At 38.9% G+C, this 17,253-nt stretch overlaps 1 protein-coding gene across 1 annotated transcript; it reads left to right on the top strand.

Moving 5' to 3' along the window:
* The first annotated feature begins 3,171 nt into the window (after positions 1-3,171).
* igfn1.4 (immunoglobulin like and fibronectin type III domain containing 1, tandem duplicate 4) lies at positions 3,172-15,065 on the top strand. Its single transcript, XM_078798718.1, has 24 exons — positions 3,172-3,217; positions 3,975-4,097; positions 4,179-4,318; positions 4,769-4,868; positions 7,003-7,087; positions 7,160-7,352; positions 7,433-7,546; positions 7,633-7,801; positions 7,906-8,178; positions 8,257-8,424; positions 9,782-9,841; positions 9,974-10,036; positions 10,259-10,303; positions 10,485-10,600; positions 12,170-12,311; positions 12,384-12,677; positions 12,741-13,043; positions 13,134-13,313; positions 13,381-13,509; positions 13,576-13,655; positions 13,752-13,944; positions 14,120-14,416; positions 14,515-14,841; positions 14,919-15,065. Exons 1-24 carry the CDS (start codon positions 3,172-3,174, stop codon positions 14,921-14,923), a joined length of 3,645 nt encoding a protein of 1,214 aa, XP_078654844.1. The 3' UTR covers positions 14,924-15,065.
* Positions 15,066-17,253: the final 2,188 nt, after the last annotated feature.

Raw genomic sequence — 17,253 nt, 5'->3', positions numbered from 1 at the left:
TTAAAGACGCTTTACAGTAGAGAAAAATGAATGAAAATACAGTTGAGTAAAAACAGAGTAAAAGATGCATTAAAATACAATATCCATACATTAATTCAGAGCTAAAAACAAGTGTATTTATCCAAAGTATAGCATTGTCAAATGCAATTTTTTGTTTGAATTAGGAAAAATGACTTCTGTTTACTCAAATTGTATGTTTTCCAAAAGCTGCACCATAAAAAATGAATGCATATTCTCACACTAGTTTTAATTCCAATCCAAATCTAATATCCTATTTTGCCAAGTATGAAAACAACATATCTTAAACTGTGGCATATACATACATTATGTGAACAATAAACCAAAAAAAGCTAAACTGCCACTGCCAGCTGTTGCACATGCCCAGCGTCCATGGCGACTCCCTGCATAGCGACATGCTTTTCGAACGTGACCTCAGCAGTGTCATCCTTTGAAACCATTTTTATGATGCTCTCAGACCCGTGGAGTCTGTACGCACGGTGCATTAACTGCAGCATGCACCGCATGGCCACATGAAACCCAGTGGGAATGCGTTTGGTTTTTTGTGGTGTCACAAAGAACTTTAAAATGTAAATCTCAGACAAGTATTGTTCAATTTACACAAATTTTATTTTATTTGACGATGGATATTCAAATTAATTGCAGATTCAGGTTAATACAAATGTGTGTGTTGTAGCGTACGTCCTCCTGTTTCCATGGAAATTTATTGTACTTTATGATGGTACAAATTGGCAAACTACAGTATCTATTTTTCAGCCTAAGATGGAAAAGCAAGCAGTTAAAAAAAAAAAATTTACAGCGACTAAACGTGCAAAAAATGGCACCCCAACACAAGCGTCTGGTCATGTCAACAGTGATTTACAAGGCTGTTCGGATGCAGCGAGAGGCTGGCAGTTTTATTTGGCATGTGACCTATCATGTGAGCGTCCGTTTGCTCATCTAATAAACAAACGCCGACCAGTGGTGGAAATAATTATTTGAATGGTTTGATAAGTTTACCCCCTTAAAAAGACACTAACAATCCATCAGTTTGATGTCAGGTGTGTTTTAACGGAGGAAAAACAGAATATAAACAAATATCCAACTATTGATAATTCAAAAAGAATAAGGGGGCTCAAGAAAAAGCACATTTTTATTCCGGAATCTTTGTACCTGAGGCATAGAAAGTCTGTGGAGGGAGCTAAAAGTGGCAGTCTCAAAACCTTCAGTATTTGGAGGTTATACTTAGCGAGAATTGACCCAAAGCCCCTTGAAATGTGCGAAGAAATGATTGACCTTTGTGCAACTCCAACAGGAGTTTCTCCGCCAAGCACTAAGTCAAGTTTTGCCTCAGGATTAAATACTTAGTTCCGTCATTTTGGTTGAAATTCTGTCTCTCTATGAGACAATAAACTTACATTTATGCAGTATAATTATGTCAATCTAGATTAGTAGATTAAACCATTAAAATGAACTGTTTTTGTGTTGAGTGTGTAAGAGTTATTTTTAAATGACTAATTATGTCAGACGACTAAGAGAAAGATATTTTTATGGAACGTCATATGTCACTGAGTTATTAATAGTAACCCATCGGGTGATAGTGTGTGGTTGTTGTAAATATAGTCCAACCTGTGAGTCAGCGTGTGTTAGCGTGCCCATTTGTCCTTTCACCTTCAAGTACAAGGGAAGCCTCAAACGTTACTCTGTTGTATAACTGTAATGGTCGCAATGGTGACACGGGAGACGCTAATGAAATCAAATATTACAGCACCAAGTTGACAAGTCTAGGTTAGTCACTCTTATGCCAGCAAGGCAGTTCTTTTCCAGACAAGTGACATTTCTACAAATACCCTAGTGCCCCCCCCCCCCCCCCCTTGGGTGCACTGAATCCATGACAAAAACAAGCTCCATCTGGTTATTTTTGTCAAGTGACATTTATCCTTCTAAGTTAAGCCATCATCAGGGTAATTAAATATTATTATATGGAGCACTGCCATAAATGGAGCTAACAGATCGTAAAAAAAAAATGGGGACTGGCCGAGTTGACCGCGGTATCGAAGCGATGTGCTGCAAAGAAAAAAAAAAAACAAAAACACAAGCCATATCGTGTATCGTACAGCAATACCTTAAGCTGGCTGAAATCAATATCGCCATGAATAAGTCGTCTTAAGATTTTAATCGTGATGAAAAGGCCACATAAAAGTTTTATTTCAGCGATGATTTTATTTTCGGGTGCAGTGTGATAAACCGAAGCATCCTTGCAAGCAGCTGCATTGGGACACAGTCACAACTTGTTTGGGATGATGCTTTCTTTTTGCATTACAGCAATAGCCTGTAGTTTACTTCAATGAAAATGTTCATTCTGATACAGATGATGATAATTACATTAGGGACTTTTTCATGATTACCACCTGATTACTCACCTACTGAACCAACAACTAGCCAAGGGGACTAGTTTTTACACTGTTTTTTTTAATGCTGTAAAATAAAACCAGTAAGGAACATTTCCTTTAAATTTTCAGTCACTACTCTAACAGAGCTATTCAACTAGTAGTCCACCCACCAGTTCGGTATGAGTACCTTTGAATAGTGTTTTTGTAGTAAGTCCTGAAAAACAGGAAATCCTGTCATATAGACAATCTTTTTTTTTTGGAATATATTGCATTTATGATATATTTATTTAGGACTAATATTAATCGTTTGGTGAGGTAAATATTTTAAAATAGTGATATGATGTGCTATATATGTATATCACTATATTGACCGTTACTATAGTACACATTATGTCATTGTATGGTCATATCACCTCGTAAAAACCTTAAACTGTATGACAGAAAGCAGGAAGTGAACAAATGTAACAGTTACTGATTGTAAAAGTACCAGATGGAGGGGTAGGATTTAATAAGCTTTGCTTCTTCCTACTCCTTTTGGGCATGTGGAACTGTGAACTGATTATGTGATGCATTCAATTGTAATCAGATGCATTAGCATTACATACAAAAGCTTACAATGTAAACAAAATGTGGCCCACAGAATAATTTAGCTCGATGAATCTTGACAACATACATATTCTGCATTAGTATGTGTTTTATCACTTTCCTGAAAGAACCCCAACAATTCTACCCTTAAATCTGTTATTGTTTTCTTATTTTTCAAGACTCACAAGCAGCCACGATGTTCAAAAGATCTAAAGTAACAGATGGGACGGGCGCTGGCCAAGGTAAGCAAATGAATTTTTTGCAGCCACAGAAAGCTGTAAAAAACAAACAATAATGGTCTTTGCAGGATTTGTTTTTCATCATTGTACCCCCACATTTTTCATTAAAAAGTGATATATCATATATATGGAAAACATTACTTTCTAAAAGACGGTATATGTTTTTTTAAAATAATTTAATAAGGAGGTAAAAGTAGGTGTTCCATACTGACAGGATGTAATTTATTCCATATTAGTACAAAAAGTGACTTTTTACTGCACTGTATCGAATTGAAATGAATTAATCCAATGTGAACATCCTGACATGTGCTGTATGTGCTCTCCAACGTGTGCCTTATCAGGGCCCGCTGCAGAGAATGAAGGTAGGCTTAGGGGAACCTTCGGAGAATCTCACCATCATCCATCTTTTACTTTTCCCTCACTCTTGCTCACAAAGGCATGAAGTCCTGCTGTGCAATAGATTTATAATACCTTTTATCCGTAGATATGTAGGTGCCACGCTACATATCGGTTCACTGCGTGGAATGGAAGCATTGAGGCAAGATAAATGTTAACGAAATGAACATGTGGTATGAGGCTATATCCCAAACCAGATATGTGAAGAATTTAATTTGACATTCTAATATTTTATATATTGGAATGTGTTACCGCATGCTTTCGGAAAAGGGTGGTGAGTTTTTTTTTAATGTTGGACACAACGGTGTTTCTCATCATGTTCATGTCTGATTCACTATTATTAAACGCTGCATTGGTTTCTCAGTGGGCATCAGGAAAAAATCTCGGGTCCCTGGAGTAATGATTACGCAGTTTATAGAGACGCTGCCTGAGGGGAAGAGCCATCCAGACTTTACTCGAAAGCCAATTGCTTTGACCATCCAAGAAGGTATAAACTTCAAATTATTACAATGTATCTTGTATGTATTAATTGTCTAGTAAGCATATAACTTTCTATTCTTTTCAATAGGCAAATTTGCCTTCTTTAAAGCCATTGTTACTGGAGACCCTAAACCGACTGTGGCATGGAGCAGAAATAACGGCGATGTCTCTGATACGTCAAAATATCAAAGCAAATACGACCCAAACTCCAATGAGCACACATTTGAGGCAAGTAAAAACCTGGCAATGAAGCCATTGGTCTATTGTGCAACTGGTAGATGTGCTTTTATTTGAAGCCTAGGTCACAACTGGACATACATTTCTTTTTTGTTTGTGGTGACCATAATGGAGTAAAATCTCGATACGTTGGCGGAAATATGAAATATTTGAACGTGCGTTGGCCGTACTAATTATATGTGTGGGGTGCAATGTGTAGCACGACACACATGGGAGTCCGCAAAAGCGACATACCAAAAAATTGACATTTTACTCAAACCTGACACAAAAAAACATATGAAAGACACAAGTTGGTCACACATGCGCCCTTGCATTTTTTGCATGTAGATTGACCGTAGGAGCACCGTAAGACCAGTTGTGACCTAGAATTAATGGAGACTATACAGTGAAACATATTGGGTCACTTTACCGTTTACCTAAAGTCTTTTCTGATTCTTCCAGATGCCAAATGTCAGTGCTGATCAAGCAGATACATATAAGTGTTTTGCGACAAATGAATATGGACAAGCCTTTGTCACAGTTGTTCTAAACGTGATTGAAGGTAAAGATAATACTAATGATTTCAAAAGGTGTTAATCTGAATCTGTTACCCCATTTTAATTATTGTATCTAGACTCTGGGAATAAACCAGAAGTAGGCATGTTCTATCAGGAAACGAATGGGGCTTAAATCGGTCCATTATTTTAAGCCTGAAATTGACATGGTTTGATGAGAAAATTCACCGTATTTTTCTCAAAAGCACCACGTTCAGTACAGCAAGCAAAGTTTTCCAACTGACTTTATAGCAGACGGGAGAAATTCATTCATTCATTCATTTATTCATTCATTCATTCATTTTCTACCGCTTTTCCTCACGAGGGTCGCGAGGGTTGCTGGAGCCTATCCCAGCTGTCTTCGGGTGAGAGGCAGGGTACACCCTGGACTGATCACCAGCCAATCACAGGGCACATATAGACAAACAACCATTCACACTCACATTCATAACTATGGATTAACCCATAATTAACCAATTAACTTAGCATATTTTTGGAATGTGGGAGGAAACCGGAGTACCCGGAGAAAACCCACACATGCACGGTGAGAACATGTAAACTCCACACAGAGATGGCCGAGGGTGGAATTGAACCCTAGTCTCCTAGCTGTGAGGTCTGCGTGCTAACCACTCGACCGCCGTGCAGTCCCAGACCGGAGAAATAAATAAATAAATTAAAAAAACAGGCAATGACCGATGCAACAAAAGTCGTTTACAGCACTGATCTGTCAAATGCACCGCATACGTTACAAGTTTACCAACTAAATTTAAATATCATGCAAACCAAAATAGAGCGAAATAGAGAACATGAGCTGAAGTAGAGCCACGTGAGTCACTGTCTATATTATATTTGTGTGTCAAAGAGTCATGGCTCCTCTTGGTAGAGAGGGAGGGGTAGTCGCTGTATGTAACTGGCCAATCGCAGAGCATGACGATACACAAGTAGTTGCCCAATGAAGATTTTATTAAAACTATAATATACTTGTATAAACAAATAGTAGGGCTGCACAGCGGTCGAGTCGTTAGCAAGTAGGCCTCACAACTAGGAGTTCGATTCCACCCTCGGCCTCTCTGTGTGGAGTTTGCATGTTCTCCCCGTGCATGCGTGGGTTTTCTCCGGGTACTCCGGTTTCCTCCCACATTCCAAAAACATGCTAGATTAATTGGCGACTCCAAATTGTCCATAGGTATGAATGTGAGTGTGAATGGTTGTTTGTCTATGTGTGCCCTGTGATTGGCTGAAGACCAGTCCAGGGTGTACCCCGCCTCTCGCCCGAAGACAGCTGGAATAGGCTCCAGCACCGCCCGCAAAAACTACAATGCTGAAACATGGAAAAAAACTGAAAGGTAGAAACGTGTACATGAGCGTCTGACAAAACGGAATACTGACATTGCCAAAAAACACAAGACTTGAGGAAGCTCCACAGCACTTCTCCATCAAGCAAAGTGGAAGACCAGTTGAAGCAAGAGTGCTTGTTGTCAAAGATGTGAATGACCTCGATACATATTAAGGATCATATTACCATGACAACAAGGAAAGTGGAGGATACAACCCACAAAGAACCGTGCAGTTAGAAGCATTACATTCAATAACATCTGACATTTGATACCAATACCACGTTGCAAGGTCCTGCTCAACGAGAAGTACTGTAATTAGGAACCCATGTATCAACATTCAATGACTCTCAGGAAGTGGAAACCTTTACCTATCCAGATGACAAATGATTGGATGGGGAAATTGAGTAGAGTAGATCTGGACAACAGGAGAAAGGGAAGATTTTTTTTTTATTGTAGGAATTAGTATTTTAAATTGCTATTTTATTTTGTATGTTGAATACAGGAAGTGAACAAATGTATTAGTAATGGATGTGAAAAGGATAGGGGGTAGGATTAAATAAGCTCCGTCTCTTCCTGAACCGTGAACTGTATCTGTATGGATGTTTTAAATAAATTCAACCGTAACCATAGTATTGGGAGAAAATGTTTGTTGATAAGAATATCCTTGAAATTTGATATCTACATTGTTAGACTCTAAAACCCCTAAAAACTCTAAAACTGAAAACCCTAAAACTCTGACCTACTGTACATTATTAATATACATTATATATGGGGGTTAGACAACAGTCTTTTTTTCTCTCCCCAGTTGGCTTCAAAAAGAAGAAAGCAGATCAGCAAAATGCAACAGAAACCGTCAACGGTGATTTTAAGACCGTTCTAAGAAGAAGGTTGTTTGTGCATTGATGGCCGTTCTTGTCTGTACAAGCAAACCCAACTAATCCATCCAATTTTTTCCGTTCTAGTAAAGTGGTTCCCAAATCAGCGCAAACTGAGAAAAAGGATGGAGAAATAGATCCAAAATTTTGGGAGCTCCTTCTAAGTGCTGACAAAAAAGATTATGAGAGAATCTGTTCAGAGTATGGAGTGACTGACTTTCGCTGGATGCTGAAGAAACTCAATGAAATGAAGAAAGAACGAGAAGAAGAACAAGCTGAGGTTACATTGATGTTCTTCTGATTATTTTTCAGAGTGTACATATTGAACAATTTTAATGATAAATTCTATTTTTGATACAGTTTGTCAAGAACATCTCTAACTTGCGGCCTATCCGGGTCAATGCAGATGGTACTGCATCCTTCGAGATTGACATGGATCTTCTTGAACAGAGTAGCTCCATATACTTGTATAAGGTCTGTGTGACTATATATTTTTTTTTTACTTGTTTTTAGTTCAATGTATGAACATCATAAAAATTAATTGTGGATTTCTTTCACAGGATGGTGAGATGATCCCATACACAAAGGAACTGGGAGACACGATGAAGCACAGCCTCAGGAGAGTAGGGAGAAAGTATATTTTCAGTATGAGGGATCTCAGGCCGGAAGATGGTGGATTCTACCAGTTGGACGTAGAAGATGTTAATATATTTTCTACAGATTTTAAAAGTAGGTGAACAAGGACCTAATTTACTCTTAATTACTAAAAAAGTAGGTTGGTTGTCTTTGCGTTCTTGTAGATGATTATTCAAATGTATATCTCTCTGTCTTAGTTCCCATGGTGGATTTTTTGGTGAAAATCCAGGAAGTGAAGGCAATGGAGAGAGAAGACGCAGTTTTTGAATGTGTTATATCGAAACCTCTCACCAAGATCTCATGGTTTGGCAAGAATCTGCCCTTGGAGCAAGGAGATAAATACGATATTGAGGTTTCTGAAGACAAGCTCATCCACAGACTGGTGGTGAAAGACTGCATGGTGGTGGACAAAGGCATTTATTCCGCGTGTGCCGGAATAAAATCCTGCAATGCCTGGCTTGTCGTTGAAGGTTAGGATTCAACACACAGGTACTTTAATTCTCCAACCACACTTATTACAACTTCAGAGCTACTTTGTCCCTCTTTAGCTGATAAAGATGCAGATCAGGGCAAGAAGTCAGCGAGGAAAACAACAAAGGCCGGAGGATCCGGAATTGATCTGCAGAAGGTTGCCCAAGAGCAAAATGCAAAGTTGGAGAAAGAGAAAGAGGAAGTGAAAGCTGCCAAAGAAGCTGAAGTTGTGGCACCAAAACCAGGTAAGACTGGAAAACTACCAAAATGTACATTTCAAAACAAAACACTGGCAAGATTGTGTTGGGGGCGAACTTAAATATGTAAGTAGTGTATCACGCGGTCTATTGCAGTTGTCTCAAACATGCGGCTCGCGGGCCAATTGTGGCCCGCAGGACACTAGTTTGAGGCCCCCGCCTTGATATGAAAGTTTAATGTTAGTTTGATATGGATGCTGTATGGTATCATGTACCCAGAAAAAATTATTACGTTTGATTAATGTTCATGTTAAAGGTTAAATAACTGTTAATAGTTATCCTCCCTATCCGTGTGGAAGTGGTAAGTTTTTGGCTATTTAAGTTTAAAGGAAATAACTTGAAGGCTACCGTTTAGGTCGCTAGCTCTCTAGTTTGCGAGTTAACATGTAGCTCAAGACCCTGCAGTTGCGCAATATGTTGTAAATAAAAAGAGTATAAATGTGACTATAGTCATGTTTTGTCATGTCTACAGGGCTCTAATAATGCTTTGTTCATTTTAATCTAAAAAAAATAATTTGTCTATCCACCAACTATATGTGGTTTCTTAAGTTTTTATTATTTGCCGTTTTATTATTATTATTATTATTATATTTATTACTTGATTTGTTTATTTATTTTTCATCTTATTTTGTGCAGAAAAATTAAGATATTTGAGAACAATGTTTTATCAGAGCTTTTCTTTTAGAAAATCGAAACCAAAGCAAAGTTTATTCATTTTTCTGTTTTTAATAAATGCGTAGTCTCGCCCAGACCCTAGCTCCAGGGGCCCCCAAGTAAATTGAGTTTGAGACCACTGGTCTATTAGATTTTAAAGCTCTGCATACAGTAGGAATGGTAAACTCCCCAACATCATAGATCAAGCTCAGATACTACTACTTGACCAGTGCTGTTATAAACACACAAATTGTACATAATTGCTTGACAAACCTACATTCGTATATCTATATATACTCAAGTACCAATGGCGACTTTACCAAATTAACCTCTGGCTTCAACTAGGCTTCAACCAAAGCTTCAGATTCCAATGCAGATCATCTGCATTGTTTTGCTTTGCTATATAGCGTCTGTCATGCTGTTCATCAATTTGCATTAAGCCTGCAATGTGAAGTTGTTGACACAGCAGCTACTCACGCTGGCACTTAACAGGAAGTGATAAACCAGCAGGCCCCAGCTAGACCAGTTGTGAAGGTGGTAAGCAGGGGTAAGAGACACCATTGGCTGTGATGATGTCTACAGATGGTTTTATCCAGAGATTGTATGTATTTTTAACAGTGTTCATCAATTTTCATGATGCCTGCATTGATACATTGTTGGCCCGGCAACTACTAACAATAATGTTTAACAGGAAGCGATAAACCAGCAGACGTGGCACCAACTAGATCGGTTGTGAAAGTGGAAAGCGACGGTAAGAAAGGGTTGCTGCAACGTCTACCTATGGTTTTATCCGAGAGCTTATGTTTTGTTTTTTTTTGACGGTGTTAAGCAATTTTCAATATGCTCGCATTCATAAATTGTTGGCACAGCAACTACTAACATGAATGTTTAACAGGAAGTGATAAAGTGGTCTCTGTTCAAGCGGTTTCGGAGGAAATAGGCAGTGGTAAGATCACATAATAATCTGAACAATGTATATGAATATGCTAAAAATAAGCCTGTTATCAGTTTATTGATGTTCATATTTATTCATAGTCAATTAAAACAAATTTAAGGAAATGTGTATTGAATAGTTAGTGAGAGGAAAACCTTAAGCAAAAACCACTACAAACAGGAGCATAAATAGTGACAAAGTTAATCCATTATTTCTTCTTGTTTGTCCACTCAGTTAAGGTGACAAAACCTGAGCCGCCACCTGCAGCTCCAACAAATGGTAAGCTGTTCTCTTCAAATATTTTTATAGTTATTAATAAATATTACATTCATGTTTTGATTTTTTAAGGTGTCCAATATATATAACACTGTAGTTTCAAAAGGATGCATGGTTTTGAATAACTGTTCCTTCGGGTTAAGTCAAACATGGCGTACAACATTTCTTTATTTAATGTTCTCAGAGCCTGTGGTTACGTGCGGACTCACCGATATATATTGTCTGCGTGGGAAGCCGGCTGAATTAAAAGTCACAATGAACATGGACTGCGAAGGCATCTGGTATAAAGACGGAGAGCCGGTAAAAAATCTGAATAATGACACATTTTTCAAATTCCTTTTGTGTATTGGGAATGGACACTGAAGCATGACTGATGTGTTCTCACTTGTGAAGTAAACACTTTGACTTAGACCTTTAAAAGTTTGAGGCGAGCCTCAAAAGAAGGGTGGGCAACATAGAGACTTTTACAAACCTGCTAACCTTTTTTTTTTTTTTTTTTGCTACTACAGTGATCAAACAGGTTTGGGCTAAGCAGAAAACTACACAGCTATGCTCCAGAATAACAGTTTTGTTTGGATGATCATCTTCTCGAGTACTACAATGCACCACTAAGACTTTCTGGCAATGTCAGTCAGTGTAATCTTTCATTATATTTCATTACTGGTGACAGTGTGGAAAAGTAGTTTGATGTAAAATTTGATGGAAAACGCCCCGCCATTCATTAATGCCATTGACAGAATTTACAAAATATGTTTGATTGTTTTCAATCAAACATATTCAATTAAATTTTTGCCTTTCCTCCCTTGCTTTACTTTTTGAACACCGGACTTCATTTTTTTGAGGCAACATTTTTGTGCAATGCCTCCTCATACGTGCTCTAAAGCAGTAGGGCACTATGAAATCCATTTCATTTTCCATCCATTTATTTTTTTTCAAAATTCATTTTTTCACCTTTTTAATTTTTTAGAATTCCGTTGTTTACATTTTGCAGGTATTTCTACCAGCATAGAGTGTGTGTTTTTTGGGTTAGTGAATAAAATGGCTGTTAATTAAATACAAAAATCCTTACATTTATTGATGCAAAGCATTAATGGACAATTTTGCCCACTAATTCATAAATGGATGTAGCTTGGCTAATGTAAACTATTTTTTGTGAATGCCGTAAGTGTTGTTATACATTGAGGTGACTTGACTGTGGCCAGCCAAGAGATGAGCAGTGCCGAATAAATGTGGGCGCTGCAGCACTGGCGCCTATCCTTTTCGGTCACGCTGCACTCCCACAACAGGCTGAGTGCACGGATAAATGTGTTTCTCATCTTTTTTTCATCGGGCATTGTAAAACACATTAAAGCGGTAAAACACAACACCTTGAAAGTAGACTCATGCAGCTCGTTCTATTCATCAACTAAGCTAACCCCAGTAGCTGCCATTTACGCTGCGTAAGAGGAGGTTCTACCAACTTACACCGATGGTTATCGCCATTTCAACATATTTAGTTTGGGAGGGGGGGGTTAAGTTTTTGTAATGAGATTCTGCCACTATTGAGCCATTCCCTGGGGAAATAGCCCCTCACACAAACCTTATTCCTTTTTTTCACAATGACAGCATTTCATTCTTATTGTGTCACTTTCTGCAAGATTCTGTGTTTAACAATAAATTCAGCTTTTATTGCTTTTATCAGATTTTATTTTGGAACATTGGAATTTTCCTAACTTTCCAGGCCTTTACAGCTCCCCTATCTAAAAGATGCAGGGAAATTGACTCCCAACGACAAGCATCAACACTTGCTGTTTGGTTGATTTCATACCCTTTCTATTTTGCAGCATGATGATAAAAAAAGTACTTTTCCTTTCACATTTGATTTTGTAGCTAAGCGCAGGCGCTGGGATCAACATAAGCAAAGATTCCACCTCTCATAAACTGACTTTTCAACACTGCCGAGATGATGACTCTGGAATTTATCGCTTTGTATCAGGGGATCAGAGTACGCAGGGAAAAGTCACAGTCGGAGGTATACGTAATTGACTTCACTTTTCAGTAAAAACGTGATATGGCTTATCTAATTACACTGTATGCTTTGTAGATGTACCCGAATTTGACCCAGACGACCTTCACAAGTTCTCCAAGCCCTTGACAGTAAGAGTGGGGCAGAACGCCACTTTCAAGATGCCTTTTGCAGCCCAGGAGTCTTTGATCGTTAACTGGTATAAGAATGGTACAGAGGTCAAAGACGGCGGAGGAGTAAAGATTGTGAGGGAGCCCAATCACAGCCGGCTGCTCCTCCGAGACTGTCTACGGACAGACGCAGGGGAAATTAAAATCCAGCTGAAAAACGCATTTGGGTCGGTGGAGGCCACATCTCAGCTTTTTGTGCTCGGTAATAAAACTCAAGTATTCTAATGAGAAATATTACTACTTAAAGATGTTTTTCTTCACGCAGATCGTCCAACTCCACCAGAGGGTCCGGTGGAGATTCTAGAAACTACGTCCTCTCTAATCGAGATCAAGTGGAAACCTCCCAAAGACGACGGTGGTTCTGCTGTCACAAACTACATCATAGAGCGACAGCAGCAAGGCCACAATCTGTGGACTAAACTCGGGGATGTCTCTGGAGATAAGACCTCCTTCAGGGACAGGAATGTGACCCACGGGAAGAAGTACAACTACCGCATCTACGCAGAGAACTCCGAGGGCCTCAGTGACATGTTGGAGACCACCGATGGCATTATGGCTGGCATAATGAGTGAGCAGAAATGAAATAAGTCTCATGAAACATTTCTGTGGTTGGTTTCTGTTCCGGTTTCCAACCTTTCTATTACCTGATTATATACAGTACTTTCTGGACCACCCGGTGCCCCCAAAGTGGTGAGTGCCTCAAAGACCTGTATTACATTAATGTGGACCCCTCCGGAGGATGACAGAGGGGTGCCCATTATTGGTTATCAACTGGAGAAACGTAAAAAAGACACAAATCAGTGGATTCCCCTCAATGCAGTCAACGCACCCATTGAAGGTTTGTCACAAAAACACAACATATCTTAGGTTAACAGTAAAGTTTTGACTCCTCCCATTTTTTTCAGATGTGAATTACACAGTTAAAGATGTCACTGAGGGAGCAGAGTATGAGTTCAGGGTTCTGGCAATTAATGAGTCAGGAGCTGGGGATCCAAGCCCCCCGTCTGCAATGGCGTGTGCAAAGAACCCCAACAGTAAGTCCCTACTGTAAATACGGTATCTAAGATTCTAGTTTGAATCTAAAATGTGTTTTGGTTCAGTGAGGCCTCATTTCAAAGACCCTGAGGACTTCATTGTCGTCCGAGCAGGAAATTCAGCACGTGTAAAGATTTGCTATGAGGTATGCCTTTACAAGCTATTTCACTCCTGAAAAGTTAGCCTCCAGTCATGGCTTTGCTAAGTTTGACATTTATCCGGAATATCTCGATGCCTCCAGGCTGAACCTCCACCTGAGATCACATGGCTCAAGGATGATGAACCAACACCCCCGTGGATTCAAATAATCAATTCAGAGGGAATGTCCCAGCTTGTTATTCCATCATCCAAACGTTCAGACTCTGCCATCTACACCATCATTGCCAAAAACTCTGTTGGGCAGGCTTGCTTTGACGTTGAGGTTCGAGTTACAGGTAAGAAGAAAGGTAGTTGGTAATGTTAAGATCTTATTTGAGCGAATGCAGAGATACAAACTGAAGTTGTATTCTTGATCTGAAGTCCAAGAAACCATTTTCAGACAGTTCTGCAGTTCTGCAACAAAAAAAACCGTCAGGGTATGAAGTCAATATTTTCCTCCTTTTAAACTAGATGAACCCAAGTGCCCAGGACCAGTGGAGCTGGAGCAAACCATCCAGGGTAAAGTGGTTATATCGTGGGCTCCCTCCCCAGACCAGGGTCTTGATGACAGACTTTACTACATGGTAGCTCAACGCGACTCCAATACCAGGATATGGAAAACTGTGGCAGACCGCCTCTTCACTAACACGTACACAGCCAACAACATTCTTCCTGGGATGGAATACCATTTCAGGGTCTACGCCAAGAATGACATGGGCCTCTCGGATCCATCTCAGTCACCAACATGGGGAATGAATAGTAACAAAGGTATGCTACTATTTCCTGCTAAATATGATACCCCGCATTTGGCATCCTAAATGTCAACACATTCTAATCCCTTTCTTTTTAATGTATTCATCATCTAGTTCCAATTGTCTGCCATGCATTCAACTCATCGCATATCAGCTTTGAAAGACCCCCGTCCATTTTGGTCCCACTGAAGGTCCACACACCCCCTAAAGGCTACCAGGTTTACATGACGTGCGCCGTGCGAGGATTCCCAACGCCCACCGTGTCCTGGTTCCTCAATGACCAGTGCATCAACTCAGACAGTAACTACTACATCACCAACTCTTTTGGCGTATGCTCCATGTATATTCTCAGAGTGCGGCCTAAGGACAGCGGGGAATACAAAGTGGTTGCGATCAACTCCTTTGGCAAGGCAGAGTGTTCCACCAAACTCATTGTTCGAGGTAAGACTCAAGCTTAAGAATTTGATTTCAGCTTGATGGTAGTTTTTTATTAGTGATTTCCCTTTTTTTCTTCACAGAATGAAACAACAAAAGGACATATTCCGACATGTACTTTAAGTGAAAAGGGTTTCGGGAAAGTCTACTCTAAATGGAATCGAATATTAACTTATTTATTTAAAATGAGCGGCAAATGGATTTCAGAACTCTTTAATGTACATCTGCAATAAATTATTAAATACCCAAGTGTGTTTGTGTTTTTTATTCTGCTTCTATAAATAGAAAAAACTACAGTGAAACTTCCATAAACACTTTAGTCATTTTAATATTTTTACGTATTTTTTTATGTTCTAAAAAGGCTAAAAATAATCTTATATATATTTGTTAATGGTAATGGTTTAATTTCATTTGAACATGCATCAGATTACAATTGAATGCATCACATAATCAGTTCACAGTTCCACATGTCCAAAAGGAGTAGGAAGAAGCAAAGCTTATTAAATCCTACCCCTCCATCTGGTACTTTTACAATCAGTAACTGTTACATTTGTTCACTTCCTGCTTTCCATAATACAGTTTACTTTACAACCAGTAACTGTTTCATTTGTTCACTTCCTGCTTTCCATAAACATGGAAATATATTTAAAGACAAATTTTTTTTTTATTTATTAGTAAAAACATGTCAGCTTCTTCTCTTTACATTTTGCTCTATTTTTTTTTTGGTGTAGTTTTCTTCTTACAATGTGCTGCAGGCCACAAATGGCCCCGAGCAGCACTTTGGACAACCCTGTTTTATTATCATTTCCAACTTGCAGCCAGGACAGAGCACTTTCCTACAATCGCTTCAATTTCAATAAAACCTACAATTCTGAATGTTGGAATTTAAGGGTTCCACTTTATTTCGCTCATAGAATTGAACAGGTGGTTATTTACAACATACTGTATATATTTCCATCTAAAAATGTATGGGCACAAGACACCATGTAGTTCACATGGTGTCATAAAGGTTTAAGAACCGTCGGACCATTTTTCATTGCCTTTCCATATATAACACCTGTAAAATGACCATCGCAGCATCTTTGGTTACGGACAGTGAATAATTTCTATCCAGTATCTCCCAAATAAGTACTTAGCGTATGTACTTTGAAGTAAAACGGGTTTAAACCATTGTTTTTCCTCTGCATTCATAATGTCGTTTGGTCACCATTCCGACACTGCATACGCTTGACCTTTGACAATATGAACAGTACGAGTACGACTTGTACTGCACCCCATTAGCTATCATGTTTTTATAACACTGCGTGACCCGCTGTGAGATTTTCCAGTGACACGTTTGAAAGCAAATAAAAAGCTCATGTGAATGTTTATCAGCCAATAAAATCCTCAGATGAAAGATCGCATTACAAAGCCACGTTTAAGGCCGTCAGTTGGGACAGTGTTGACGAGCGAAGACCTTCTAGCACTGACATCGGAGAATAATCCATCTGTAATGTATCAATACCACACCGCCACGCACCATCAATCTGTTGTCTAAATCAAAGCGATCATGTCAGCAGGGGTTTCATATTGTCATCGGTACTGGTGTATATTGATGATACGGACGTTTCTGGGACCAGATTAAGTCATGAAGTATTTCCAGTTCGACTAGTGAAGCGATCACTTTCACGAGGATTTGCAAAGGAAGAAACCGCCACCCTTTGCTAGTTTTGTACTGTGGCTTTTTACCAAATTCATTGGCTCCATGTAAGGCTTTCTGTGTGCTACATCATTTTATTGGCCAACAAAAAGGGGCGCCATCCGTCGCCGCGATATTAGACATTAGAGATATTAAGGGATGTGACTACACGCTGGGTACACACGACTTAACAAAGGCAACCAAGGCATTGAAAGTAAGTTATATTGATATTTTTTTTTAATTCTGAGTGAATTAGTGTGGTAATGGTAATGGTTTTATTTCATTTGAACGTGCATCAGATTACAATTGAATGCATCACATAATCAGTTCACAGTTCCACATGTCCAAAAGGAGTAGGAAGAAGCAAAGCTTATTACATCCTACCCCTCCATCTGGTACTTTTACAATCAGTAACTGTTACATTTGTTCACTTCCTGCTTTCCATAATACAGTTTAAGGGTTTTTTTAAAATAATGTGCTGAAATTATTGGATTATTCTCAGTCGCGTAACACAAATGGACTTTTTGGACTTTTTAATGTTAAAATGAAGAAGCCGAACGTGTATTGTTTGCTGGGCAGTGTAACTAAGTTAAACAATGGCTTATTGTTGAAGTCAACCAAGCTTTAGTTATATAGAAATATGGTAAATATTTGGTAAATCAAAAATGATTGAATTCTGTCAGTCCGTTACAACTGAAAAATAACTGAGCAGGAAAATATTTTAATTTAATTTGTAACTT

Source organism: Doryrhamphus excisus, linkage group LG18 (assembly GCF_037039965.1).
Source record: "Doryrhamphus excisus strain RoL-2023G ecotype Guam linkage group LG18, RoL_Dexc_Guam_v1.1, whole genome shotgun sequence".
Lineage (NCBI taxonomy): Eukaryota > Metazoa > Chordata > Actinopteri > Syngnathiformes > Syngnathidae > Doryrhamphus > Doryrhamphus excisus.
The sequence above is the reverse complement of the archived record's forward strand: the minus strand, read 5'-3'. Positions and strand labels throughout refer to the sequence as shown.

What these genes read in the sequence shown, in the direction of transcription:
- igfn1.4 (XM_078798718.1), top strand. Translation starts at nt 3,172, where the DNA reads ATGTTCAAAAGATCTAAAGTAACAGATGGGACGGGCGCTGGCCAAG. An exon ending in TGCTTTGACCATCCAAGAAG is followed by an intron (nt 4,098 to 4,178) that starts GTATAAACTTCA and finishes TCTTTTCAATAG; the next exon opens with GCAAATTTGCCTTCTTTAAA. An exon ending in TGCCTGGCTTGTCGTTGAAG is followed by an intron (nt 8,179 to 8,256) that starts GTTAGGATTCAA and finishes GTCCCTCTTTAG; the next exon opens with CTGATAAAGATGCAGATCAG.